This window comes from Lepidochelys kempii, chromosome 4 (genome assembly GCF_965140265.1).
Source record: "Lepidochelys kempii isolate rLepKem1 chromosome 4, rLepKem1.hap2, whole genome shotgun sequence".
Lineage (NCBI taxonomy): Eukaryota > Metazoa > Chordata > Testudines > Cheloniidae > Lepidochelys > Lepidochelys kempii.
This window is the reverse complement of record NC_133259.1, coordinates 54204922-54232609: the sequence shown is the minus strand read 5'-3', so window position 1 is coordinate 54232609 and position 27688 is coordinate 54204922. Positions and strand designations below refer to the sequence as shown.

Genomic DNA, 27688 nt, shown 5'->3' with positions numbered 1-27688 from the left:
TAGCTAATAGCCATTGATACACCTATCCTCCATGAACTTATCTAGTTCTTTTTTGAACTCTCTCTATGAATTTACCTAGTCATTATTTCTGGTCATTAGGATTTGCCTTTGAATCTGATTTCCTCTCAAAGCAGAGTGTCACTATATTTTTTACAAGGTAAATAAGTTAGTAAAGAGGGTTTGGCACTTTTACTGTTGCACATATTTGGGGTTCTTCCGAAACATGCCTCATACTGAGCTAAATCAGTGGCAACAGCTGTCGAAGTATTTGGTTGGATTTTTAACACTGTTAGCAAGTTTAGGATGTACTTTGACTCATTTCTGTCCTCTAATCATAGAATATTAGGGTTGGAAGAGAACTCAGGAGGTCATCTAGTCCAATCCCCTGCTCAAAGCAGGACCAACACCAACTAAATTATCCCAGCCAAGGCTTTGTCAAGCCGTGCCTTAAAAACCTCTAAGGATGGAGATTCCACCACCTCCCTAGGTAACTCATTCCAGTACTTCACCACCCTTCTAGTGAATTAGTTTTTCCTAATATCCAACTTAGACCTCCCACACTGCAACTTGAGACCATTGGTTCTTGTTCTGTCATCTGCCACCACTGAGAACAGCCTAGCTCCATCCTGTTTCGAACCCCCCTTCAGGTAGTTGAAGGCTGCTATCAAATCCCCCCTCACTCTTCTCTTCTGCAAACTAAATAACCCCAGTTCCCTCAGCGTCTCCTCGTAAGTCATGTGCCCCAGCCCCCTAATCATTTTCTTTGCCCTCCGCTGGACTCTTTCCAGTTTTTCCACATCCCTTCTGTAGTGGGGGGACCAAAACAGGACTCAGTACTCTAGGTGTGGCCTCACCAGTGTCGAATAGTCGAATAGGAATAATCACTTACCTTGATCTGTTTGCAATGCTCCTACTAATACAGCCCAATATGCCGTTGGCCTTCTTGGCAATGAGGGCACACTGTTGACTCTCATCCAGCTTCTTGTCCACTGTAATCCCCAGGTCCTTTTCTGCAGAACTGCTGCTTAGCCAGTCGGTCCCCAGCCTGTAGCGGTGCATGGGATTCTTCCGTCCTAAGTGCAGGACGCTGCATTTGTCCTTTTTGAACCTCATCAGATTTCTTTTGGCCAATACTGCAATTTGTCTAGATGTAATCCTGAGACATGCTGAGTACTTACAACTTCCACTGATGGTCAAATATTGACAAACAATTCAAGGACCAATCCTACAAATGCTCTATGTGTACAGAGCTCCCATGGGAGTAAGCAAAGAAGAGTCTTTACAGGATCAGCCCCATAATCCTTGACAAGAGAAACTTGAACAATTGTTGGATAATTTACATAGAAGTTAGTGAGATGCTCCAGCCAAATTCTGCTCCCACTGAAGTTACATTACATTTTCGGCCAAATTCTCATTAACTTATCCATTTGCAAAGTCCAGGCGATTTATACTCCCCAAGACTAGAACTTAATTTTCTAATTAAAAAAAATTCAATACCAACCCTTATGCTCATAAGTATCCCTGCAGTAACAATGTATAGCCTGTATATGATGGAAAAATTCAGTAAGGAAATATATTTTCCTTCCAAGTTTTCCAGGACTCCTCATAAGCAGTGAGTCAGATATAATTATGAGAAAATCTTGTCTCTTTTCAAATAGTGCTGTTCAAATTGTCCAACACAAACTCAAAATATAGCCAGAGTTTGTTGATAGGCTCCCTGTGGATGACACACAGTTCAAGCAGACCAGCTCCAACTGTCAAATGAACATCCTGGATTCTGGGGAGGGGATTATGATTTAATTTGAAACCATAGGAAAGTTGGTGGGTTCAGGTGTGTTTCTTTGAGTTTTCAGCTTTGCTCAAGCACAGGGGGGCATGAATCCATATGAACTAAACTCCTCCCCAACATGCACCTGCTCCCATGTGATACAAAACCATCAGGCTTCATACAGCTTCTTTAAAACCAAAACACTAATGTTTAAATGGAAGTTGGACTGTGTTCATGATAGGATTCGATGCCAGCTCTCAACATTAGCCTTAAAGTAAAGAGGACTTGATGCTGCAGGGTGGTACTGAGAAGTGGAGAACTAGAACAGTGCCAGCAGTTAGAAGAGATCCTGTTTCAGGGGACTAAGGAGCTGATGGGTAAAAAATCCAAGCTGGTGTTGGGGATAGAGATACTGGGGAAGAACTTTCTCTCTACTGTTGGAGGCAAGTTTGGGATCTGGAGGCAGCCACATTGCAGTAGTTAAAGTAGAGTGGAACAGGAGGAGGAACTCTCGCTTCATATATTTTCTATGGCAGGTTTTATTTAAATATCTGTTAGCTGAGGCTGCATGTGTGGATGAAATGTGCAATATAAGTGCTAGGTATTAATTATTACTTGTTCATCAGCTGCTATCTAAAGTTTTTTTTAACTTGTTGGAAATGAATAAGGAATCAGGGAATATACAGTATGTACCATAAAATCGTAATAGTAGTGTCCATATTTTTTTAAATCCTTTTGTTGACTTGCTGTAGTATGAGTCCTATGACTCTTTCATACTGTGGGACATTCAGTCTAAAAGCAAGATATGTGAGAAAGGTACGTGGCAAGAGGAGATAAGATAAATTTAATTTTAACATTGCTATTGTTCTTTGCAACATTCTGATTGGCCAGCTAGATGGACAAAAATCTTTAGTCACATCTATATCTCTCTGAATAACCATTGTGAAGAAGAGCAATCCAGGGTCACCACACTTTAAACACTGCCAGTCAGCTCTCCAGAGAGAGGCTAGATACGTTGGAATCACCTGTCAAGAAAAAATGTGGCTAACTGTATGAAAGAAACCGTTTTCATTTGATAAAACAAAATTCCATTTAGTATGTTCTTTGTTTTAACTTTTAGCGCTTCCTTAAGATTTTTTGTTAAAGCATGTCTCCACTGCAAGAAAATTTGTTGTATGTTACGTTTCCTCGCTAAATAGCTGGCAAGATCAATACATTAGCTTGCAGTTCAAGTGTTATTACTCCCAGCTATTCAGAAAAGAAACATCATGTATTACAGCAATAAATTTTCATTTTTTCAAAAATAGGGTGCAGTGCAGATTGGACTAAGATTAAAATAACTGTAGGCAACTACTATTAATATAAGTGATTCAACACCTGGTCTGCCTTTTGAAGACATCTCTGCACTAAGCTTACAGAGTTTTAGGTATCGTATATAGTATTTAGTGGGTCAAATACATCACTGCTTTTACACCACTGAAATTATAATGTGAGAAATTAGCAGACCATGTTGGTTTAAATAATAGCCATCTATAAATGATGCCCATGCTCTGGTCATGCAAATACCTTACTACAATTATACAGTTACACTGACTTAGCAAGTTTTTAGGGACTTACTGATAACAAGTCCATCAAGCTTTCATTTTTATTCCACTATTTCCTTTTATTATTCCACTCTTTCATTCTTTTTTTCCTGAAAGCCACCTCTTCTGACTAGTCCAGATGCCAAATGAAAGCACTTGAGACAAATGTTTAGTAACTGTTCAAAATGCTCCAGCTTTAGGGCTCACCCTGATGCAATTGTCCCTAGCATTCATTAGAATCTTGTTGGGGTGAGACGAGAACTGGAGGTATTAAGAGAGCTTCACACACTTAGCATTAAGGACACATTAATATTTTGGAAATAAACTTGTGGTTCTTGGTATCCCACAGATGGTACTAGACAGGAGGAAGTGGAAGGTGAACTTAGTGAAGAAGAACACTGGTTTGGAAACTCTTCAGAGACCCCATCAGAAGCATCATATGGAGAAGTCCAGGAAAACTTTAAGTTATCTCTTGAGGATAGAATCCAGGCACAGTCCACTTCCCCGGATACTTCTCTGGGAAGTGCAACTCCTAGCAGCAACACGCTGGAGCTGGTAGCTATTGACAATGAGGCTTTAAGAGACACATTACAGAGCAAAGAACACCTTTCTCCTGATGTGTCGTCTTTGTGTGAAGATGAACCTCCTGGCCCAAATAAGCCACTGAGCAGTAACCTGAGAAGGCTTCTGGAGGCCGGTTCTCTCAAGCTGGACACTGCTGTTACAGTCAATGGCAAGGTCGAGTCCCCTGTAAATGTTTGTTCAAATCTCTCCTTTTCTCCACCTTCTCATCATGCCCAGCAGCTAAGTGTTCTTGCTAGAAAGCTTGCTGAGAAACAGGAACAAAATGATCAATACAATGCAAGTAATCGGTTTATATGGAATCAAGGTAAATGGTTGCCAAACTCAGCCACTACCTGTGGTTTGTCCCCAGATTCAGCTATCCTGAAATTGAAAGCCGCAGCCAACGCAGTTCTTCAGGACCAATCGCTTTCAAGGACTGAAGATACTATAAGATTTGAATCCTTTTCTTCACCTTTTAGTTCTCAGTCTGCCAGCTCAACCTTAGCGGCTTTATCAAAGAAAGTTAGTGAAAGAAGCATGACTCCTGGGCAGGACCACCCACCTCCAGCTAGTTCTTTCCTTTCCCTAGCCTCAATGACCTCTTCAGCTGCCCTACTCAAGGAGGTGGCTGCAAGGGCTGCGGGCAGCCTGTTGGCTGAGAAGAAAAAGTCACTGCTTGCAGCGGATCCCCTGCAGCTTTCAGAGATGAAGCAAGAGAAAGTAACTCCACCACAGTCTTTGGAATTATTGCTACTTCCAGTCCCTAAAGGAAGAATTTCTAAGCCCACTAATACAGGTATGGACACTTATCTTAACCGTCAAGTAAGGCATGTTTGTTTTGCTCTAGATTTATTTAACTCTTATTTTCTGGTCTGGTTTGTATTGTTTCCACCTATTATGAAAATAAGAACAAAATAAACAATAGGATAGCTTTTAAACTACCATTTGAAGATCAAACCTTCACAAATGTTTCCATATTTGAAAAGTAATGAGTGTACAGTTCAATACATTTTTTTTTTATTCCATACAAATGTATTTTTTCCTCACCAAGTTCAGAATAGGTCCACACAAGAAATATTTAATGGGGGAAGATCAAAGAATCCCTGTTAGGGAGCTTATGGTATCAGTGAACATGTACAAAACCAGTGCTTTTGAAATATTGGACAAGGGAGAATTTTCCCTCCTGCTGTCTGTGTCACAAATGGACTTTTGTATAATCGCTTACTACCCTGTCCTAATTTACCAGAGTATATTATTGTGTTGCCACTTTTCATTAAAATTTTCTGCAGAAGCACGAACAAATCTCTCATGTTCATTCTTTCACAATTCTTTATCATGAAAAATAGAAGAAAATGAACTGCTTTTTCCTAATTCTGCTCAACAAAACCCGCTTTATACTTCTTGGCCCACCCCCTCCCTCTTCCTCCCTTAGTTCTGTCAGCATTCTAAGATATAGGCCTATTGCAAACAGTACTACTAACAAAAGAAATCAGGAAAGAATGTGAGTAATTATATCAAAATAAGAAATATTTTCTTTTATACATACTGACATTTCTTTTTAAAAAAATTGCATGCATCAAATGTTCATATTTCCACAGACATCTCCATGGAATTTAGGTGTTATTTTGCTAACAATGAAATTTTGATAATTAGAATGAGGAAGCTGGTCAAAAGCCTTCACAAGATAAAAGGTTTGGGTGTTAGTTTGTTAAGGATTGTCTACATGGCGCAGTTTTAGCAGTATAGTTAAACTGATATAGCTTTGTGGGCACTTTTATTCCTGCATAAACTGTTTTTTTTTTCAGGTAAGCTTACGTTGCTTTGGAAGGGGTTTACATTAAATTGGAAAAAACCTCTTATACAGGAATAAGACTGTCCACATGGGGAGTTATACTAGTGTAAATGTATTCATTTAAATTCACACCTTTAATGTTATACCGGTATAACTTTCTCACATAGACAAGCCCTTAAAGAGAGGGAATAGCAAGGATTCAGTTATATTTACTATACTACACCATTCCAAAAATGTTAATATTATCTGCTTATTTACTGCATGTGCAAAAGGCATTCACATGATTAGTTACTTGATAAGGAAGAGTAATGCAGAAGAGAAACTTTTTTACTGTAGTAAAATCCAACTTCTATATGTTTGGCTAACGAATTGTGAATTTTTATCTGTACACCTTGGAAAAGAGGAGTGCGTCTAAGTATATATGCAGTGCTGGCAATTCATAAACTGGCTGTGATGCAGTGAAATCTCTAGCATCTACTCTGCTTAAGACACAGGAATGCTGAAAGGCAGTAATGGGAGCATGTTACCTCAGGGCCTTGGTAACCATGAAACAATCATTTCCCTTTGCTTTATATATAAAAAATATGATCAGTTTATATGTACTGGGCCTTCACCAACCTCAGCTGGCATCCAAACAAACTTTATCATGATAGATTAATAACAAAGATTTTTGTTGAATTCTAGCTCCCTTTCTGACATGCTCATTAGTTTTTGACTGGAAAGGAATTGACCAAATGAAAATAAGGGACCAAGAAAAGCAATGAGATAGGGTATTTGGATTTTGAAGGAATTTTGTTTTCTGTAATCATTCTTTCTGCTGTAGAGACATACAGCTTGCAGAAAGAGGTCACTGTTGTGTGACTTTTGAGCAGTAGACATTACAGTACTCCTCTAAAATATTGAGTTGGGCACTTGATCATGTATATTTGCTATGAAAATAAATGTCACACATTCCTTTGATTCTTTTTTGCAGCCATGGTTTTATGGCAGTAATTCTTTTTGCAGCCACGTTTTTATGGCACTGAAAGCATAATATAATATTTCATTTTCTAAAGTTTTGTCTGTTTGTGTGGGTCTTCTCTTGAGGACATGCTTGTGTTGCCAGTAAAATAAACATATTTTCCCTGAAGGCACTGATTGGCAGATTTTCCCATATATTTTATAGCTGAAGAAAGTCTGCTTCCAGTTATTATGAGTCAGCTTCTTTCATCAGCAATGAAGCTATCCGTATAGCCAATGGTCACTGAGATCAACTACTAGATATTGGAAAAAATAAGGAGGCAGTAAAGGGGGAAATATGCTTAACAGGCCTACTGCATGAAGTAAGCTCTGAGTTCATAAACTTTTTTTAGTATATAAGGAGCAATAGCACATCAGATTGTGGTCTTGTCAGATCTAACATGCTAACCCTAGTTAGGCCTGATCATTACTTGGATGGGAGATGCCCAGTAAATCTCAAGGTGGTGCACGAAGAGACTGAAGTGGCACCCACTCAATCACTGTAGCAGTGGTGTTATGAAACATTTTAGAGTTGGTATTGCTGTCTTTTGGATGAAATGTAAAATGAAGTCCTGACCTACGTTCCCTCTAAAGTGCATGCATGCGCGGCCATGCAGGAGGCCACCAAGGGACGTGCACATAATTAGCAGAGCCGTGCAGTGCACACTGCACTCAGGGGTGTGGCCACAGGTGCGCCTGGAAGATGGTAGTGGGGTGAGGTGGGAAATAGGGGGTATGTGGAGGTGTGGGGTGAGGTGGAGGGTGGTGGCGGGGTATTTTGGGGCATGTGGGGCCGCGGCGGGCCCAGACACCTCTCCCTCCCAGCTGCAGGGCTGCTGCGGCGAGGCCAGATGCCTTTCCCCTGCCAAGCCCCAGGGCTGCTGCGGTGTGGCGAGGCGCCTCTTCCTCCCCACTGCCACAGTCCTGGGACTGCTGTGGGGAGAGAGGGCTGGGGGGAGTCCTCTCTCCCTGCTGCACCCCTGGGGAAGCCTGCACCCCAAACCCCTCATCCCAGCCCCACCCCAGAGCCCGCACCCCAATGTCGGAGCCCTCACCCCCTGGACTCCAACCTTTAGCCCTGAGCCCCCTCCCACACTCCAAAACTCTCGGCCCCTGCTACACCTCAACTCCATATTGGTGCACGTAACAAAATTCATTCCGCACATGGATGGGAAAAATTAGAGGGAACATTGGTCCTGACTCCCTGTTTAAGATCCCATGCCACTTTTGCAAGAATGAGTGTTAGTCCCTATGCCTGGATCACATTCCCATTTGAACAATAACACTTTGCCTGGAACACCTACAACATTCTTCCTGATTTTCAATTGGATTCAGTGAGTCTGATTCTCCTCTCACATCAGTTTTACAGTCATGTAGCTCCATAGAATTAATTGGAGTTGTTCCTGATTTTACGTCAGTATAACTGAGAGGCAACACAGGCTCAGTATTCTTTGCTTCCTATGCTAAAGCACTGTGTAGTGTTATAAGCAACTCTTGTGTTCCAGCCCAGAAATGGCTGCATTTTTGTGGTGGATTACACAATTCCTGTATATTAGGAATTCTCATTGTTATCAGCGGAGTTGTACTCGCTCACTCCAGTTCTGGGTTTGGCCTAAAGTAATGTGCAAAATTGCTGGTAAGCCACCTTGTTTATAGACTTATTATTAATGGGTTAGAAAATAGGTGACAGAACTTGCTACATTTATTTCTGATTCCCTTCTGATGATAACCAGTTACTCAAAAGGAGACATGAAAGAAAGAAATTACTTGATGAATAAAAAATGCTACTAATATATATTTCTGTAGTTTCTCTTACATTTTATAAAGAAATAAGGAAAGACATGAAAAAAGTGAAACACTAGCAATTATAGTGTTGGTTTCTGCTGATTTTTCAGAGATGCAGTGATGGAGCAATTTAATAATATATTGAGTGTGATAGAAATTCTACTCATGAAGTTTTCTGAAGCTGCAAAACACATATTGAAAATGTACTCTTTTTCTCAGGCTTGTTGATTAGGTCAGAAGGACTATGTAATCAGACGAATTATATTTTTGTCTCCTACCAGCTAGTAGGAATTATCCTGAAACACATTACAAAATCATTCTGGAGGCTTTATTAGTTGGTTTCCAATCACAGGAAATGTTAAATTTCATGAATTCTTGCAGGTAGAAAATAGCTGATGAATACGTTTAATAATGAACTGAAATAGTCTGGAAATAATTCCAAATAGCAGGATAGACACTACTGACTTCTGGATTTTCGGAAATAATCAAACTGCCTTTTAGCAATCACAAAAATTGTCTTCTAGTTCAATGACAACACTACAGACTTCCTTGTAATGGGCAGAGGCATTTGTAGTGAGATGTCAGAATATTTAATTGTGTCAAGTCAAAGAATCTCCTTCTCCTTAGCCTGGTGATTATTCCATACTTAGTAGGTAAATTTCCTGGGCCTTGGTTGCCATTCCCTCCTACAATGGATGATACTGTGCAAAATAGCATCCAAATGTCTAGAAAAAGGCAGTAGGTTTAATGCACTGACACCCAGAGAAACAGGATAGAAGAATAAAAAAATCCCATGACCCTAAAATCACCTGATGACTGAAGCAGCAGCAGCATCTGCTTGAGCCATAAGTAAACAAGTTCAACAGCAGGGATTCTGAAAACACTCAGTATTGGCCTTGAGCGTGTCCGGTTTATGACACCAGCATGGTTTATGGTTAAGAAGTGTGAATTATTCTGTATTTAATATCTTATTTTTTCATTATCCATCAAATACTGGAATTCACCACTTTTAAAATCAAGAGTTAAGCATTTTTTCCCTGATCAAGTGGGCAGCGGATAGGAAATTTAGCTACCGAATGATGTTTGTGAGAAGTATAGGGCCAGGTGAGGAAGAGTAGCATCGCCTATTGGCTATCTAATGAGTTTTTGAGACTTTTAACTTGATAAATGAATCTTAAATTACAGCTTTCAAGAGGGAGCATAACTAGATTAGGGAGGTTTGAATATGGAAGGGGAGGAATTGAAACCTTTGTTGGGCGTTGGTGTTTAACCAGTACTATGTCTGTCTTTGCAGATGAAAATCTAAAGTTGTAAAATGATATTTTGATATGTGTATGAGGGGAAAGTATTCTACCAGTGGCTGTAAAGGACCTTTTCTTTTTCTTTTCTCCCTCCACCAAGCCCCAGAAGAAGAAGGAGGAAAACCTTTTCAGTGTCCAATCTGTGGGTTGGTTATAAAGAGGAAGAGTTACTGGAAACGACACATGGTGATTCATACAGGTTTAAAAAGTCATCAGTGCCCACTCTGTCCATTTCGTTGTGCACGCAAGGACAATCTCAAATCACACATGAAGGTAAGGGCAGTGTTCACTGACAATGAAGAGACTGGCTTAGTGAGCAAAAATATATAGAAAAAAACCTATCTGGTTAAAAATCACATAATTAAAAAAAAATCTCATTTCCGTACCTGTGGTACTAATAACATCTTATTAAAAATGAAAGTACAAAAAGTTTTAGATTTTAAAATTTCAATTTGTTTGCCTTTTGGATTTGGTATAACTTGGGCAATGAAAACAGACTGGTCAGTTTCACCTTCTGGCTCTCCTACAATGCTGTAAAGTTTGCAGGCATTTCAGGGGAATGTTCAAAACCAAAACAATAACTGTTTTCACTGTAATACGTTTTTGTAAATAATGTTTTTATTATTTATTTATACACAACTTATATTTCAAGCCTAACCTACCTGAAGGTTAAATGTCCATGTTAAACTGGCAAAAATGAACAAATTCAACAAAGAAACTTAATGGAGAGGCAGTAAAGTGCTGCAGGGGTTAAAGAATGTGGTGTGATGGTTCTTGCTTACCATAATGTGTACTTCAATGCATGGACACCGGATGGTGAAGTGAAGATGGGCTTTGGTTTATCCAGTCTCTATATAAAGTTACTGATCAGAACTGTTGAGTTTCCTTCATTGGCATACTTGACCTGTTATAGTAGCAGTACAATTTTTTGTTAGTGGCTAAATTTGTTGTTTATAGTTATTAGCACAGATAAATACCTTTAAAGTACACAGGGAAATAGTGGGCTTTTAGGCATGATTTGTTACAGCAGAGGTTGGCAAACTACAACAGCCCGTGGGACCCTCCTGCCCGGCCCCTGAGCTCCTGGCCCAGGAGGCTAGCTCCCGGCCCCTCCCCCACTGTTCCCCCTCCCCCGCAGCCTCAGCTCATTGCACAGCTGGCACAGTGCTCTGAGCAGCAGGGCTGCAAACTCCTGGAGCAGCGCAGCTGCAGAGCTGTGGCCTGGCCCGGTGCTCTGTGCTGCACAGTAGAGTGGCTGGCTCCAGCCAGGAGGCACAGCTGTAGAGCTGCCAGCCACCAGTGCTCCAGGCAAGCAGTAAGGGGGCAGGGAGCGGGGGAGGGAGGGTTGGATAGAGGGCAGGGGTGGTCAGGGGGCGGGGGTGTGGATAGGGGTCAGGGCGGTCAGAGAGCAGGGAACAGGGGGGTTGAATGGGGGCAGGGATCCTGGGGGGGCAGTCAGGAAGGAGGGGGGGTTGGATGGGGCGGCAGGGGGCAGTCAGGGGCAGGGGTTCTGGGGGTGGTCAGGGAGAAGGGGTGGTTGGATGGGGCAGGGGTCCCGCGGGGGCAGTCAGGATGAGAGGAGGGGTTGGATGGGGCAGGGGTCCCTGGGGGGCCGTCAAGAAACAGGGGGGGTTGGATGAGGCAGGAGTCCCGGGGAGGAGCATCGGGGGCGAGAAGCAGGGTGGGGGCCGGCCCATGCCTGGCTGTTTGGGAAGGCACAGCCTCCCCTAACCGGCCCTCCATAAAATTTCCAAAACCCAATGCCAAAAAGTTTGCTCACCCCTGTGTTACAGCATTTGTTATGTTAAAACATTTTAGAACATTGGGCCAGATTCTGATCTCACTTACACCAGAGCAACTATTGACTTCAGTGGAGTCATCTTGATTTACACTTGTCATGGATACAGGGCTAGCTGCACCTCTCTTTCCTCTCCAGTCTCTGAGTGCACCACATCAGGTCTCAGACCTTGCGCCTTTACCTCTCCTGAGGTGGAACCAAGCAATTCTCCCACTCTTAGACAGGGTTCTGGGCTACAGTACCCTGTGTATCGATTGTGCGTACCTGGCAGGTCTGACTAGATTCAGTACCTGTAGTTCTTTGGGAGTCCGTGACCAGTGGTAAATACAGTGACCAGACAGCCTTCTCAAACCAAAATATTGTTTAATCTTGATAAGAACAAAGCATAACATAAGGGAAAAAAAGGGTTTTTTAAAACAATAAACAGCCTATACGCAGGTGTGTCTTACCTAGAGACTTGTCATCCTGTGTTAGAAACCCTAGGCAGGCCTCTCTTTACTGTCTCCTGCAAACAACTCTCCCTTCCCTAGAGAGCGCCACTTTTAATCCCATCTGAGAAGCCCTCTGTTTCAGTTTCCAGGGCCTTTAGGTTCTCTTTTGTTTACTTGATGGGACCCCTGTCTTGACAAGCTTTTCCGGTGAGTTTAGCAGAGGGTTAGAGGTATGACATCAACGTGAATGATTGGTTCTTGCACTGTCTCTTAATTGTTGGTTGCTGGATGGCTATTTGAAGCCATTCTACTCTTTTCTGCCTATGGGTAATCAGCTTCTCCTTGAATTATCTCTGTCTTCATACAGTAAAGCCCCCTTACACCAATCAGACAAATATACAGATCATATAGTATTCTGTGCAATAATGTGGTGGTGATTTTATGAAAACTTCTCTGTAACACAGATAAAAACATTAAACTGTCCAATAGCCATTTTTCAAAATTTGTCTTCAACAAAAAATACCAAGGAATTAATTAGGTAAAGCAGAGTCCTCAAAAAAATCTGACAGCACCAAAAATTATTTTTAGTTGTTCTACTACATATTGAGAAACAGTGTTTAACCAAGTCAAGCTATTCATGAGCAGAAAAATTGCAATTACGCTGCCAACTAGTATGCCAGTTTTATCCCAATATCAGTTAAAACAATGTATTTATAAATCCATAAAAGCAAAACTGTAATAGAAATTACAACTGATCCTTACCTCCTGCGACACTAGCTAGCTGTGTGCACCTTTATGATACAGACTCTAGCTTGTGACGGTATCACAACTGAGAGTTGCACGGTTTATATAGGTTATATTGTCTTAAAATGCTTTCAGAACAAATCAGCAACCAGTACAGTAAAGGATTTATGTATGTAAGGAATATATTTAAATTCTTGGTCATAACCATTGAGACAAGTATTTATATTGCTGTGTGGTGGGTTAGGAATAAAACTAAAAACAAACCCTGAATTAAAATTTTTATAAATATGATTAACCCTACCACCACCACTATATGCATACGCTCTTCTCCAGTGCTGGCAACATTTTGCAGAAGACTTGGTTACATCACTGCTTTCTCTAATATGTTTACACATGAGAAGTGTCCACATGCTGCCCAACCAAGGGCCACTTAGATATAAAATTACTTTAGTGGTTACTCAACACCACCTTCTAGTGCAGAGGTGGGCAAACTACGGCCTGGGGGCCACATCTGGCCCGCGGGACTGTCCTACCCAGTCCTTGAGGTCCTGGCCCGGGTGGCTAGTCCCCAGCCCCTCCGCTGCTGTCCTCCACTCCCCCGCAGCAAAACCACCGCATGGGCAGCGCTCTGGACGGCGGGGCTGTGTGCTCCTGCAGGGCAGTGCGGCAGCATGTCTGGCTCCAGCCGGCGGTGCAGGTGCCAGACATTCTGCTCTGAGTGGCATGGTAAGGGGGCCGGGAGGGGGGGTTGGATAAGGGACAGGGAGAAGGGGGTGACTGGATGGGGCGGAGGTTCTGGGGTGGGCAGGGGACGGGAAACGGGGGCTTAGATAGGGGGTGGAGTCCTGGGGGGCGGTTAGGGGTGGGGGTCCTGGGAGGGGGCGGTCAGGGGACAAGGAGCAGGGCGGGGTTGGATGGCTGGAGGTTCTGAGGGGGGCCGTCAGGGGTCGGGAAGTGGGAGGGGGCGGATGGAGGTAGGGGCCAGGCTGTTTGGGGAGGCACAGCCTTCCCTACCTGGCCCTCCATACAGTTTCGCACCCTGATGTGGCCCTCAGGCCAAAAAGTTGGCCCATCCTTCTTCTAGTGTCACTATGAACTAATCTGCCCTGAAGCTGGTCTCATGGAGGGTCCCACAAGGTCTCACTCTGACACCCCTTCTGCTCAATGTGTGTGTGAGGCCTTTCTGCGTCCAGATGCGATTCAAAGTTTTGACAGTGATCTTTAAAAGCCTTTATGTCTCAGGTAACTTGTATCTGTAAGCCTGTATTTTCCCCCCATTTCACCATAATGAGTGAGATCAACTGAAATGTACTTGAACAAAGTGTTCCCAGATTTAAACCTCTGCAGGTTGGTGACAGAGTGTTCTGAGTGGAGGGCCCTCAACTCTGTCATTCATTCCTCCTCTGTTCTAACAGAGTCTGCATATCAATATGAAAAAAAAAGCCCATCAATTTTCTCTTTATTTTAAGTGGGTGGGTATAGGGATGTTGTGTTAAGTTTACTCCTGATTTGCAGGGTGACGTGTATCTACTAGGGATTAATATTGATTAACTAACTTGGTGGGGTTTAAAAAAAACAAAACAATATTGTTACACCCTCAGTCAGTTGTAAGAGATGAGATTTTATAAGTGAATCAACAAGTAAAATAAACTGGAGCAATTTACAGCCCCCTTATCCATGATATAGAGGTGAGGCCTGCAGACTGCAAATATCAGCACTCAACACAGTGTGATGTCACAGGTCAAAATGGTGGGAACTGTGGCCTTCACTGGTCACACCACCCTATTAGAGATGAGGGCATACAAGGATTGTATGGGCCACATTCAGTCTCACATGCTCACTTTGGCAGTCTCTGGTTTACAGATACATTCAAATGATCAGACTTACAGTATAAGGGTTTGGAAAATATTTTCTGTTGACATTGGGGCTTGATATATATTCTCTTCTGAGTAGGCCTCTGGTGATGTCAGATTTGCCATATTAACTAAAATGACAATATTTAGTTCCTAATTAGAGATGGAACAAAACCAACCCAAACAGGTCCAAACTTTCACAAACCTTAGAGTCCCTCTGGACTCAAATTTGTGACAAAAGAGTTCTAGAGATGACTAACAGCAGAGTCTATATCTTACCAAGCCACACACTGATCAGTATACATCCATACAGAACATAGGTCTATTACAGAAGTGGGTGGGTGGGTGAGGTTCTGTTGCCTGCAATGCGCAGGAGGTCAGACTAGATGATCATGATGGTCCCTTCTGGCCTTAAAGTCTATGACAACAGTAAATATTCTATGACAATGTGGTGCATCAGGGAGGACAAAATCAAGATGAATCCAAAATGCATGTGTGGCTGGTGAGGGGGATAGAGAATATATGTTTGAAGTCACTGTCACCCTGCCAGAATGACATGAGTTTTCTTTGGTGATGAAGTAAGCTGATGACAAATTGGGGTAAGCTGAGGAACAGATTTATTTTACCACAGTATAAAATGTTTCCTTAACCCTCTCTATTTAAAAAATAAAAATAAAAAAAAAATCCAAAAACAAAAAGTACATAGACATAAAATACGTACAAAAAAACCGAGAAATAAAACCAAAAGAAAAATTAAATAGAAGTAATAGGGTAAAACAAAAACTGAAGCTGTTATTCAGAGGCACAGTATACTTTCTCTTGCTGGAGATTTCATAGCCTTTCAGTGTCCTATCATTTCTCTGGAACTACTTTATCTTACTCTGGCAGATAGGATAAAGAGGAGAGACTCCTACACAAACTGTTGCCACTAGCCACACCCACTGAGTCTACTATAAATTCAGGCTAAATCCCTGGCTGCAGCCAAGATTGTATGCCATCTCCAGAGCCCAGGTTTCCAGAACAAAAGAATGACAAAAAATGAAGTCTATAATGGAATGGATTTGTTTGTCCATCTGCACCATCTGCTCAGACAGGATTCCATCAAAATCCAGCGTTTTTTTTGTATAAGTGTGTTGAGAGATTTGTGTCTCCTGTATTATGTTTAGTAGAGCAGGATGGCAGACAGGATTGTTCAAGGCATTAATCTATTGCAGTCCTGTCACGCTGTCATCAAAATCTAGGAGCCTTTTCTTAAGTTTGTTTCTTACAGCAGCATAGCCTTGAGGCACAGTACCTTTACCCACTTCTAGAATTATAGATGTTGTGCATCTTTTTTCAGACTTCCATTTTTAATTAGGGATTCTGAGTTTTGATTTCTGTTAGTGACATATAGGTGTTTGTTTATGGCATCTTTTTTTCCCTTTTCATTTCTTAAAAAAATCAGTTTTGATAGCTTTCTGTTAACAATGTCATGCTAATGAGTTTGGACCAGAATACAACATTGCAAGGAGCAGAGCACTTCTGGTGTCTTGACTCCAGCTATAGAGCATTTGGCTACAGGGTATTGGGCCGATTCTAACCCTAACAGTGTTTAGATTTATACCTATCTTTTGGATAAAGACTATCCAAGAAGGACCCCTTTCCACTGCCAACTTGCAACTGTTGGCAAGGAAGTGAAAGGCAGGAAGGAAAAATACCCACAGGTGCCTTTTGTAAACAAGGGAGGCTGAGAGAATATTGTCATTTAGGGCACATTCTTTTTATGTTTAATAGTTGTATGACATTTGGATTCAATGATCATACCCATAGAAAAACCTAAAATAGATTCAGTACAGAAATATAAACTAAAATTAGTTTTTATTCACCTGGGATGGGACAAAAATCATATCATTCATAACCCAAAGTTTTGGTCATTACGCTTGGGCCTTTGGAAGGCCTATCAAGCCTCCTCCCAGGAACTCAGGACTCATTTCTGGTACTGCATCATGATTTAAACTGGTGCTACAACTGTGGAAAGTGATGTTGACCAGCATAAGGGTGGAACAAAGAGGATTTCTGAAGGAAAAAAAAATTAAGAATAAAAAAGCAAGACGACAGTTTTTGAGCCCTTCCCTGTCTGGGTTTAATATACCACAGGAATTTATTTTCCTAATTTAAAAAAAGATTATGTACTTATTTTGAAGTGGCAAAATGTAACATAAGGGAGAGTGATAATCTGGGAAGAAAATCTCAGTTTTTTCAATTTCCCCTCATAGGTAAGTATGGATGAAATTCACCTGAGAACACTGCTGCAGGCTTCATTCACACAGCTTCCGGCCACTCCCGTATCCATGGAGCATGCACATACTAGTACGCAGCTTCCTGCTCTACTTCCAACACTACTTGCAGACGGATTGGTTAAGATCACAAAGTTATGCTCCAGAAGAGCAACTGGGTATCCGCATAAGGATTTAAGAATAAGCATATGGCCAAAAATAAGTATAAGTGTGTCATAAATATAAAGGGAAGGGTAAACACCTTTAAAATCCCTCCTGGCCAGAGGAAAAACCCTTTCACCTGTAAAGGGTTAAGAAGCTAGGATAACCTCGCTGGCACCTGACCAAAATGACCAATGAGGAGACAAGATACTTTCAAAAACTGGAGAGGGGGAGAAACAGTCTCTGTCTGTCTGTGTGATGCTTTTGCCAGGGACAGAACAGGAATGGAATCTTAGAACTTAGTAAGTAATCTAGCTAGATATGCATTAGATTCTGATTTCTTTAAATGGCTGAGAAAATAAGCTGTGCTGAATGGAATGTAGATTCCTGTTTGTGTGTCTTTTTGAAACTTAAGGTTTTGCCTAGAGGGATTCTCTGTTTTGAATCGGATTACCCTGTAAGGTACTTACCATCCTGATTTTACAGAGGTGATTCTTTTTACTTTTTCTTCTATTAACATTCTTCTTTTTAAGAACCTGAATGCTTTTTCATTGTTCTTAAGATCCAAGGGTTTGGGTCTGTGGTCACCTATGCAAATTGGTGAGGATTTTTATCAAACCTTCCCCAGGAAAGGGGTGTAAGGTAAGGGAGGATTTTGGGGGGGAAAGATGTTTCCAAATGGGCTCTTTCCCAATTATATACCTGTTAGATGTTTGGTGGTGGCAGCGATAACGTCCAAGGGCATAAGGTAAAATAGTTTGTACCTTGGGGAAGTTTTAACCTAAACTGGCAGCTTAGGAGGTTTTCATGTAGGTCCCCACATCTGTACCCTAGAGTTCAGAGTGGGGAAGGAACCTTGACAAAGTGTCTATATAACAATACAAGAATCTTAAAGCAAAAGTAGGGGTGAACTCGATTGCCTGGCAACTCGATTGACACAGTGGACATAGTAAACATGGCTGAATTGCTGTGGAATAACAAAAAAACCAACAAGAATCTGTATTACATGGGTATAAACTATTCAGAAAACATGGATAAGTAGAATTATACCCAACTAAAGGTTCTGTGTGAAGAGGACCATACTGTGGAATCTGTAGAAATCCCATGCCATAAGAATAGAAATATATTAGCCTCCTGATTAGAAAATGGATACTGAATGCACAACATTGAGGAATAGCAAAGCAGCAGCTAAGTCTAATATGATAATAAATGGGTGACTTCAAAGATCTATATATAAACTGGTCAATTTTCATATTAGAACAAGATAAAGAGAAGAAATTTGATACCTTGAATTATTTTTCCTGGAACAGCTAGTCCTAGAGCACGCAGGCAGAGAGGCTAGTCTCAACTTAGTCTAAATAATACACAGGAGTTGGTTCAAGAAGTAACTTTTGTTGAAGTGCTCATTAAGAGTGGCCCCAGTGTAAGTAAAGTCAACATCCTTAGGGGAGGGATCATACCAAAACTAGCATGGTGTAATGGGTTTGGCATCCACCTCTCATGAGTGCCCCCTCTGGTTGGGTGTGTCCACGGTCTTTAAACCAGTTCTGGCCCTGGTATGGGGCCATATCCCCAGGGCTTCCTCCCTGGAGACACTATCTTCCTGCAGCCTCCCTAGGCTCAGTCCCGACTCAGTTTCCGCAGCCAGCCAGGCGCTCCTTCATTGCTCCCCTGGTCCCTGCTAGCAAGCTGCCTTTAGCTCAGTCCTAGCAGCCAGCCATGAGCCTCTCGCTGTCCCGGTCCCTGTCCCTACTTAGCTGTCCATGATCATGCTTCTTTTCCAGCCAAACACACAGTCCTTTCTTCACCAGCTCTAAACCACTTTTGCTCTGTTCTGCGTCTCCGTTTATATGGCCCTCCTGGGCCTTGATTGGCTGTTTCCCCTGCAGCCACTCTAGCCTGAGTGGAGGACCTCTCCACTGCTCCATTCCTTGGATGGGTGTGGCAGAACCCTGAGGCCTCCAGCTGGGGCCTTTGGGCCTGGTCCACCCCATCACACATGGTAACACTAAACTTTAAAAAAGACGGGTGTTTTTGTTTTAAGAGGAGGTTTGTGAGAAAAAATGCCCTAAATGAAAAGAGAAAACTATAATTTTTGGTCTTAGCATAGTGACTTCTCAAGCTTACAAGGCCTGAAAAGCATGCATATCACTAAACAAAAATGGAAGCAGGAAGGCAGAGTGGGGCAGGGGAGAAATATGGTTAAATTGCAAGGTTCAAGAAGGTATTTTAGCCAATTATGTCCTCCAGAAAATGGTTATCCATCCCAAACAAAACCAATAGTAAGTAAAGAACATAAACTATGGCAGCTAAATTGTCAAATAGTAAGTAGGAGGTCAGAAATAAAAATGTTTTTTGGCTATTTACTCTTTAAATTCTAAGTGTATTAAACTTCAGGACATCTATGAAAGAATTGGTGGGTCCACTTGACTGCCAAGGAGTTAAGGGAACAATTAAGGAGGATAATGATGTTTCACAAAAACTAAAGGTTGTCTTTGCATCAGAATTCACCACACTGGGAAGATACTTCAGAGCTACTCTTTACAAGTAATAAAGGTGAGACACTGTCAGAGGCTGAGGTGTCAAAAGAAGTAGTTCTGGAACAAGTAGATAAATGTATAGAACAACGAGTGATCTGCACCAGGTGATGTACACCCAAAAGTTCTGAAGTAATTTAAAAATAAAGTGACAAAACTGCTGAGAAAAATGTCCCTTATTAAAATCAGCCAGTAGACTGGAAGATTGTAAATCTTGAACCTGTCTTTAAAAAAGACACGACGGGTTGATCCTTGAAATCACAGACCAATACAAGGGAAACTGATTAAAATGATAAAAATAGAACACCTTGAATAACATGATCTGATAGGAGTACATGGCTTCTGTAAAGGAAAATCATATTCTCATATACTGGGAAACTTTGAGTATGTCATCAAAATAATGGATAAAGGAGATTCAGTTGAGATAATTAATTTGGCCTTTAAAAAAGCCTTTGGCAAAGTCCCCCACCAAGAGGCTGTCAAGAAAATTAAGTAGTTGTGGAGTGAGGGGTAAAGTACTATCACAGATTAGAAATTGGTTAAGAGACAGTAAAACAACAGTTAGGAATATATTAATCAGTGTGAAGTATGACGGGGTTAACTGCAGATTTCTCTATACTTGGACTAGTCGTGTTTGATTTATTTAGTAATGGTCTAGAAAAAGGAGTGAACTAGCAAAATTGCAGATGACGCAACATTGCTTAGGAGTGTCAAGACTAGAAGGAATTGAGAAGATCTTCAGAAGGCCTAAAAAATCTAGGTGATTAGTCAGTACAATAGCAAATGAAATCATTGTTGATAAATGCAAGGGCATACTTACTAGAAGGAACAATTTAAACTAGTCATGCACATTCAGGAAAAATACCTGAGTGTCACTGTAGACAGCCGAATGAAAACGTCTTTTCGTTGTGCAGTAGTGGTTAAAAGAGCAAACAGAATGTTTGAATTTATATAGAAGGGGACAGCAGCAATACTGAAAATACTATGATGCCATTATTTAAATAGATTGCATGCTGTCACGGTTCCTTCCCCACTCTGAACTCTAGGGTACAGATGTGGGGACCTGCATGAAAACCTCCTAAGCTTACTTTTACCTGCTTAGGTTAAAACTTCCCCAAGGTACAAAATTATTTTACCCTTGGATTTCCCCTGCCACCACCAAACTTTATCTGGGTTTACTGGGAAACATGGTTTGGACACATCTTTCCCCCTAAAATCCTCCCAAACCTTGCACCCCACTTCCCAAAATCCTCACCAATTTGTATAGGTGACCACAGACCCAAACCCTTGGATCTTAGAACAATGAAAAAGCATCCAGTTTTCTTACAAGAAGACTTTTAATAGAAGTAAAGGAATCACCTCTGTAAAATCAGGATGGTAGGTACCTTACAGGGTAATTAGATTCAAAACATAGAGAATCCCTCTAGGCAAAACCTTAAGTTATAAAGAAGACACACAGACAGGAATAGTCATTCTATTCAGCACAGCTCTTTTCTCAGCCATTTAAAGAAATCATAATCTAACACATACCTAGCTAGATTACTTACTAAAAGTTCTAAGACTCCATTCCTGTTCTGTCCCCGGCAAAAGCAGCATACAGACAGACACAGACCCTTTGTTTTTCTCCCTCCTCCCAGCTTTTGAAAGTATCTTGTCTCCTCATTGGTCATTTTGGTCAGGTGCCAGCGAGGTTACCTTTAGCTTCTGAACCCTTTACAGGTAAGAGGATTTTTCCTCTGGCCAGGAGGGATTTTAAAGGGGTTTACCCTTCCCTTTATATTTATGACACATGCTCTCACCTGTAATTCTGTATTCAGTTCTGCTCAATCAAAAAGCTATATCAGAGATACAAGAGGTTCAAAAACAGGCAACAAAATGATTAGCAGGATGGTAAGAACTTCCTGTGAAGAAAGGGACTGAAAAGAATTAAATTGCTTAGATTAGAGAGGAGACGACAAGATTGAAGTAATGAATGTGATGGAGAAGGTAAATCGAGCTTCTTTTTATTCTTTCTTGTAATATGAGAACAAGAAGACACTGAATTCAGCTGGCAGAAACAAATTTAAAACTGATAGAACAGAAATATTTTAACCCCCACCTAACTGGGACCAATTCTGCAAACATGCACATGCTAAAGTTTAAAGTTTAAACATGCACATGCTAAAGTTTGAAGCCAATGGGACTTACTAGCATGCTTCAGGTTAACTGATGCAAAAGTCATTTCAGGATCAGGGCCTGGAACTTTATAACCCATTGCCACAGGAAGTCATTTCAGACCAAGAACACTGCAGGATTAAAACAAAGTTTAGACAATTATACAGACAAGGAGAACATCCACAGTTATGTTAAATAGGATTTAAAAAAAAGGTCCTTATGCTCCAAGGCATAAACGTAATAGGATTAGGAAGAAACTTGCCATATAGACAGGTTATATTATAGCTATCCACTTGGTTTATTGCTTCTCCCTGTGAAACATCTGGAAGTAGTCATTATCTGAGAGAGGAGACTGGACAACTGTAGATGGACCATCCAACGTGTCAATAACTAAGTTCTTTCCTGCAGTTAAGGACCAGGAAGTGAATGACAGTTAAAATCCCTTTGAATGAAAATTATCATTTTCTGTTTTTATCATTATTTGTTTTCAAACCAATTTATTTATTGAAATTTTTTAAATACTACTATAGGCATGCTAGCCAGTGCTCTGGAAACTTGTTTCATCCATTTCCTATGGTTTAAACAGGAATCCCTGAATTTGGATCCAGTGAGCAAGAATTTTTCCTTTTTTATTTATTGTATAATCTGCAAAATTGTAACCTAACATTTATTTTGTTTCAAACTAAAGCAAGTCATGATTAGCTGGGTGATTTTGCTGTTGTGACCTATCACAAGAGAAATCCAAAACGGACAGACCCGTCACCTCTCTCTGAACTCTGGAAACTGCAGAGGTGGCATTCTGAGCCCCTGGGAAAAGAAACTGGGCTTCCACACAAACTTTGCCACCTCTCAGCAGCAGTGGCTTTGACAGCCTTCAAAAGGAATCATATTTATGACATCAGTCCTCTGGCAGAAGTAGTTAAATATGGGCGCTGGGAGACATTGATTGGTGGGAATCCTAAAGATGCAGCCTGGCACATAGCAATTCAGTGGGTGTAGCAGATAAAGTTGACATACTGAAGGTGCTTGCAACTGTTAGCACATCTCAGTGCCATGTGATAAAGAAGAAATTCACTTCTATATCACAGTATTTCCAGTAGTACAGATAATTAATTTTGTTGACGTTTCATTACAAATTCTTATTATTTATGATGCATTATACAAATGTTCTGCTGTAAGTGGGGGGTTGTTTTAAAACGCACTTTGGGTGCTATAAGGACTGGGCTTCAGCATTAGCTCTTAATATCTTAATTTTTGTTAGCTGCAACTTTTAACATCTTAAAATTATTTTTGGCTGTAAATACCCACATTTCTATCACATTGAGAATGTCATTTTGTAAACTCTGTGCAACAAGGATTATCTTGTACTGAGTGTTTGTACATCACATGCACAATGAGACCTGATCCTGTTTGGGGCATTTGGGTGCTGCTGCAGTACAAATCTTAGCAGCATCAATGAAACGTACTTTCACTGAATGCAGAAGGGCTAAATGGCAAGCGAGATTTTGATTGCTTCGCTAACCTTACATCTCTGGAGGCCTGAGTTCAAATCCTGTTTAGGTCACAAGTGAAAATGAGTGTGTTTATCTCAGCTGAGTGCCATTTTGACCAGATTATACACTCACCAAACAGAATGGAACAAATTTACATCTCTAGCAGTATTTGTAAAAGGAATACCCAGGGTTGGAATAGCATGGTTGCTAGAGTCTGAATTTAAAGTTGTCAAGTTTCCTTCCCCACTTTGAACTCTAGGGTACAGATGTGGGGACCTGCATGAAAACCTCCTAAGCTTACTTTTACCAGCTTAGGTTAAAACTTCCAAGGTACAAACTATTTTACCTTATGCCCTTGGACTTTATCACTGCCACCACCAAACGTATAACCGGTATATTACTGGGAAAGAGCCCGTTTGGAAACGTCTTTCCCCCCAAAATCCTTCCTTTCCTGGGGAAGGTTTGATAAAAATCCTCACCAATTTGCATAGGTGAACACAGACCCAAACCCTTGGATCTTAAGAACAATGAAAAAGCATTCAGGTTCTTAAAAGAAGAATGTTAATAGAAGAAAAAGTAAAAAGAATCACCTCTGTAAAATCAGGATGGTAAGTACCTTACAGGGTAATCCGATTCAAAACATAGAGAATCCCTCTAGGCAAAACCTTAAGTTTCAAAAAGACACACAAACAGGAATCTACATTCCATTCAGCACAACTTATTTTCTCAGCCATTTAAAGAAATCAGAATCTAACACATGATCTAGCTAGAATACTTACTAAGTTCTAAGACTCCATTCCTGTTCTGTCCCTGGCAAAAGCACCACACAGACAGACAGAGAGAGGCTTTGTTTCTCCCTCCACCTGGCTTTTGAAAGTATCTTGTCTCCTCATTGGTCATTTTGGTCAGGTGCCAGCGAGGTTATCCTAGCTTCTTAACCCTTTTCAGGTGAAAGGGTTTTTCCTCTGGCCAGGAGGGATTTTAAAGGTGTTTTCCCTTCCCTTTATATTTATGACAAAAGTGCATTGGGAAAGTTTGCTAGCATTATGCTTAGGGCCATACCAAATTCATGGTCCATTTTGGTCAATTTCACAGTCATAAGATTTTTTTAAATTGCAAATTTCATGATTTCAGCTATTCTAATCAGAAATTTCAAGGTGTTTTAATTTCCTGCTCCATAAAGAAATTGTGTGTGTGCTTGGGGGGGTGGGTTTGTGGTACTGCTACCCTTATTTCTGCACTGCTGCTGGAGAGCGGCGGCTGCTGGCCGGGTATGGTATTGCCACCCTTACTTCTGTGATGCTGCCTGCAGAGCTGGGCCATCAGTCAGCAGCCGCCACTATCCGGATGCCCAGCTCTGAAGGCAGCAGCACAGAATAAGAGTGGCATGGTATGGCATTGCCACCCTTACTTCTGCTCTGCAGCTGGCGGGGTGCTGCCTTCAGAGCTGGGTGCCCGGCTAACAGCCACCACTCTCCAGCTGCCCAGCTCTGAAGGCAACACAGAAGTAAGGGTGGCAATACTGTGATCCCCCTAAAATAAGCTTGTGACCCCCCTGCAACTCCCTTTTGGGTCAGGCCCCTCAATTTGAGAAACGCTGGTCTCTCCTGTGAAATCTATAGAATATAGGGTAAAAGCACACAAAAGACCAGATTTCACAGTCCGTGACACATTTTTCATGGCCATGAATTTGGTAGGGCCCTAATTATGCTTGTTCCCTCCCTGTCATGAATACTAAATTAATTTACAAATTAGAGAGAGAGTGTGTGTACATACACAAATGGTAGCTCCCAAAGGCTATAGTTGGGACTGGAGTCCCATTGTACTGGGAAGTGTACAAACACACAGGAAGACGTGGTCCCTGTGTGAAAGAACTTGTAGTCTAAAAATATGGAAGATAAAAGAAAATGTTCACCAGGTAACACCTGATAAATCAGAATGTGATGCAAATACTTTATTGTCTCATGTCATAACAAAATCTTTCATTTTCTGCTGGAATTAGTTCTCAACAAACTATTTCAGTGACTATAAACAAGAACTGTGTTTTTCTCATAATGGAGGATTAATATGGGACCTAAATTGTTTACAGTATTTGTTATACAAGTTAGCATTTTCAAGGTTTGCACTGAAACATCATAATTTACAGAATGTTATAGGCATAACGCTCAACAAAATACACAATAAATAAGGTTCTTGTCCAAGAACCAGCTGCCTGTCTGAATGGAGGAGTCAGAATTTTATACAATAGGCATTACAGACAGGTCATAAAGGTTGATTTGTACAAAAAGGACTTCCAGTTTTTATGGTGCAGAAACAGGACATATCTGGTTTTTGAACTGGGTTCAGAATTTATGTTCTTTGCTGCCTAGGTGGTGCCATACTGTTTTTATTAGAAATTGATCTTTAGCAGGAGTCTTGTAATGACATGTTCACTAATGAGTTGAAGTATTTATAAAAATGTGTGTGAGAAAGATATATAGGAGAGACCGTTAGAATATTTTTATAACATTTTCTTTAAATGTATGTTTGTTTTCAATCATATAATTAGGTTCATCAGCACCAGGACAGGGGGGAAACCTTCCAATGCCAGCTATGCCCTTTCACGTCCTCACGCCACTTCAGCCTGAAACTCCACATGCGTTGCCATCAGCACTTCCTCAGGACAGAAGCCAAAGTGAAGGAGGAAATCCCAGAAACTGAAGTGAAGGGATCGCCACAGCTAAATAACAATTCCTGCCCTGGGCAACAGAGGGAAAGAGGATCTGAGCTTACAGGGACAGTGTCTGTGTCTAAAACACTTGAGGTGGCTGGGCAGGCCAGTGCTGGTGTCCCACCTTTAGTAGTAAAGGAAGAACCCAAAGATGACAACAGCATCTCAGCTACATCCTTTGCTTTCAGCACCGTTGACAGAGCCACCAACAACACAAAGCTGAAAGACTCCTCTGACTATGTGGCCAATACAGCCTCAGCACTATTCAGCCAGGACATCTCTGTCAAGATGGCATCAGACTTTCTCATGAAGCTGTCAGGTAACTGAAAGGCAGGCAGCAGCTGCTGCTCCTTCTCCAACCTTAAGAACCCCCTCTGTTCTGCGTTCACTAATTCTTGGAATTGCCATACGTTTTTTTTTTCACCTGACTTTAAAAAAATAACAATTTCCTGTTTATTCTTTGGGAGGTCACACCTAATTATTATATTAGAGAGCTGGGAATAGGAACTCCAGATTCTGTTATTGAGTCAATGTGACCATATACTAGTCCTCTTGGGCACGCTTTTCAGAAATGCTGAGCAGCCACAATTGTAGCTGAAGTCAATCAGAGCTATTGTTGCCCAGCATCTCTGAAAATCTAGCCTTTAACCTTCCTTGGCCTTTTACCATCTCTTAAATGGGGCTTATAATGCTTGACCCCACTTCACAGGAGTATGTGAGGCCTAGTTAATCAGTGCTATTAAAGAATGGAAGATGTTACTTCATTTTATTGATTATTATCATCAGAATGTTGGTAGCCTAAGAAGTACGTGAAGAACTTCTGAAAACCTTTGTTTTTAATTGAAATCCTTATTTAATGCATACCACGCTTCTATTTTTTCCCCCTCCTTTGGAGAGTTGTCTGCAGAATAATTTTATGAAATGGAGTATATGTGCCTAGGGAGAATCTGTTGTATTTTCTGTCTTCTATTGTTGGTTTGACTGAACATTTCAGTTTTGGGAATATGCCAGAGGTGGGGTGGGGCATTATTAGCTAAACATCTTCAAAGGTTGGGCTTGAAAATTTAAAGGAGAGGAAGGGGGAAAATGGTTGATAGAGAATCAGTTCTGTCTTACATGGAGATGGCAGTCCCCAAGGTGATTTCCATATACCATTTCTGCCCTTTGGAGGTTAACAATAGCCTTTTAAATGGAGACTAACTGGTCACTGCATTCCTTTAAATGGAATGTGACTTGCATTTCAATAAATGTCATTGCTAGGTGAACCAGAGGATCAAGGTCTGGCCTAATGTCCTTTTGCTCAGTGACAATTCAGTCTTGTCTTTTGGAATGGCTTAATGTCCTCATCTGCCCCAGATCTTTGTACCTCTGGGAGTATGTAGACTCTTACCTGAGAACACAGGATGGAATGAAGAGAGCTGGAAAATAAAGTTTCAGGGTTCATAGAGCCAACCCAACACAAAGCAAAAGGGAGAGGAAAAGAGGAATGAGAAGTCAGGGATGGGATAGCAAACAGCTCTCATTATGTTTCAAAAGAAGCTCTGGAAACTTCTGGATTTTAGAAGTATATGTTGACGGTTTTTTCCATTTTTTGTTATGGAAAAACAATTTTTGTTTGTCCGCACCTTATTTTGTTGTTGCTGTTGAGTTTCAAACTTAATCCATAGAAAAAGCCCATTTTTTGTTGTGGTTCTGACAACTGGTTTAGATTAGTGTTGCTTAAGAGCATGTTATGCAGTAAGTGGCTCTCTAGACCTCA

General features: G+C 41.1%; 1 protein-coding gene across 6 annotated transcripts in view; it reads left to right on the top strand.

Annotated features, from left to right (window-relative positions):
- The window catches only part of ZNF827 (zinc finger protein 827), a 143904-nt gene that overhangs the window by 19709 nt on the left and 96507 nt on the right, over nucleotides 1-27688 (top strand). For all 6 annotated transcript variants that reach the window (XR_012158583.1, XR_012158582.1, XM_073341278.1 and 3 more), the window contains exons 2-4: nucleotides 3701-4711; nucleotides 9893-10065; nucleotides 25768-26248. Coding sequence is in view for 4 of the 6 variants with exons in the window: in XM_073341278.1 (XP_073197379.1) it covers nucleotides 3701-4711; nucleotides 9893-10065; nucleotides 25768-26248 (1665 nt within the window). In the remaining 2 variants the exon portion in view is untranslated. The remainder of the gene's footprint in view (nucleotides 1-3700; nucleotides 4712-9892; nucleotides 10066-25767; nucleotides 26249-27688) is intronic.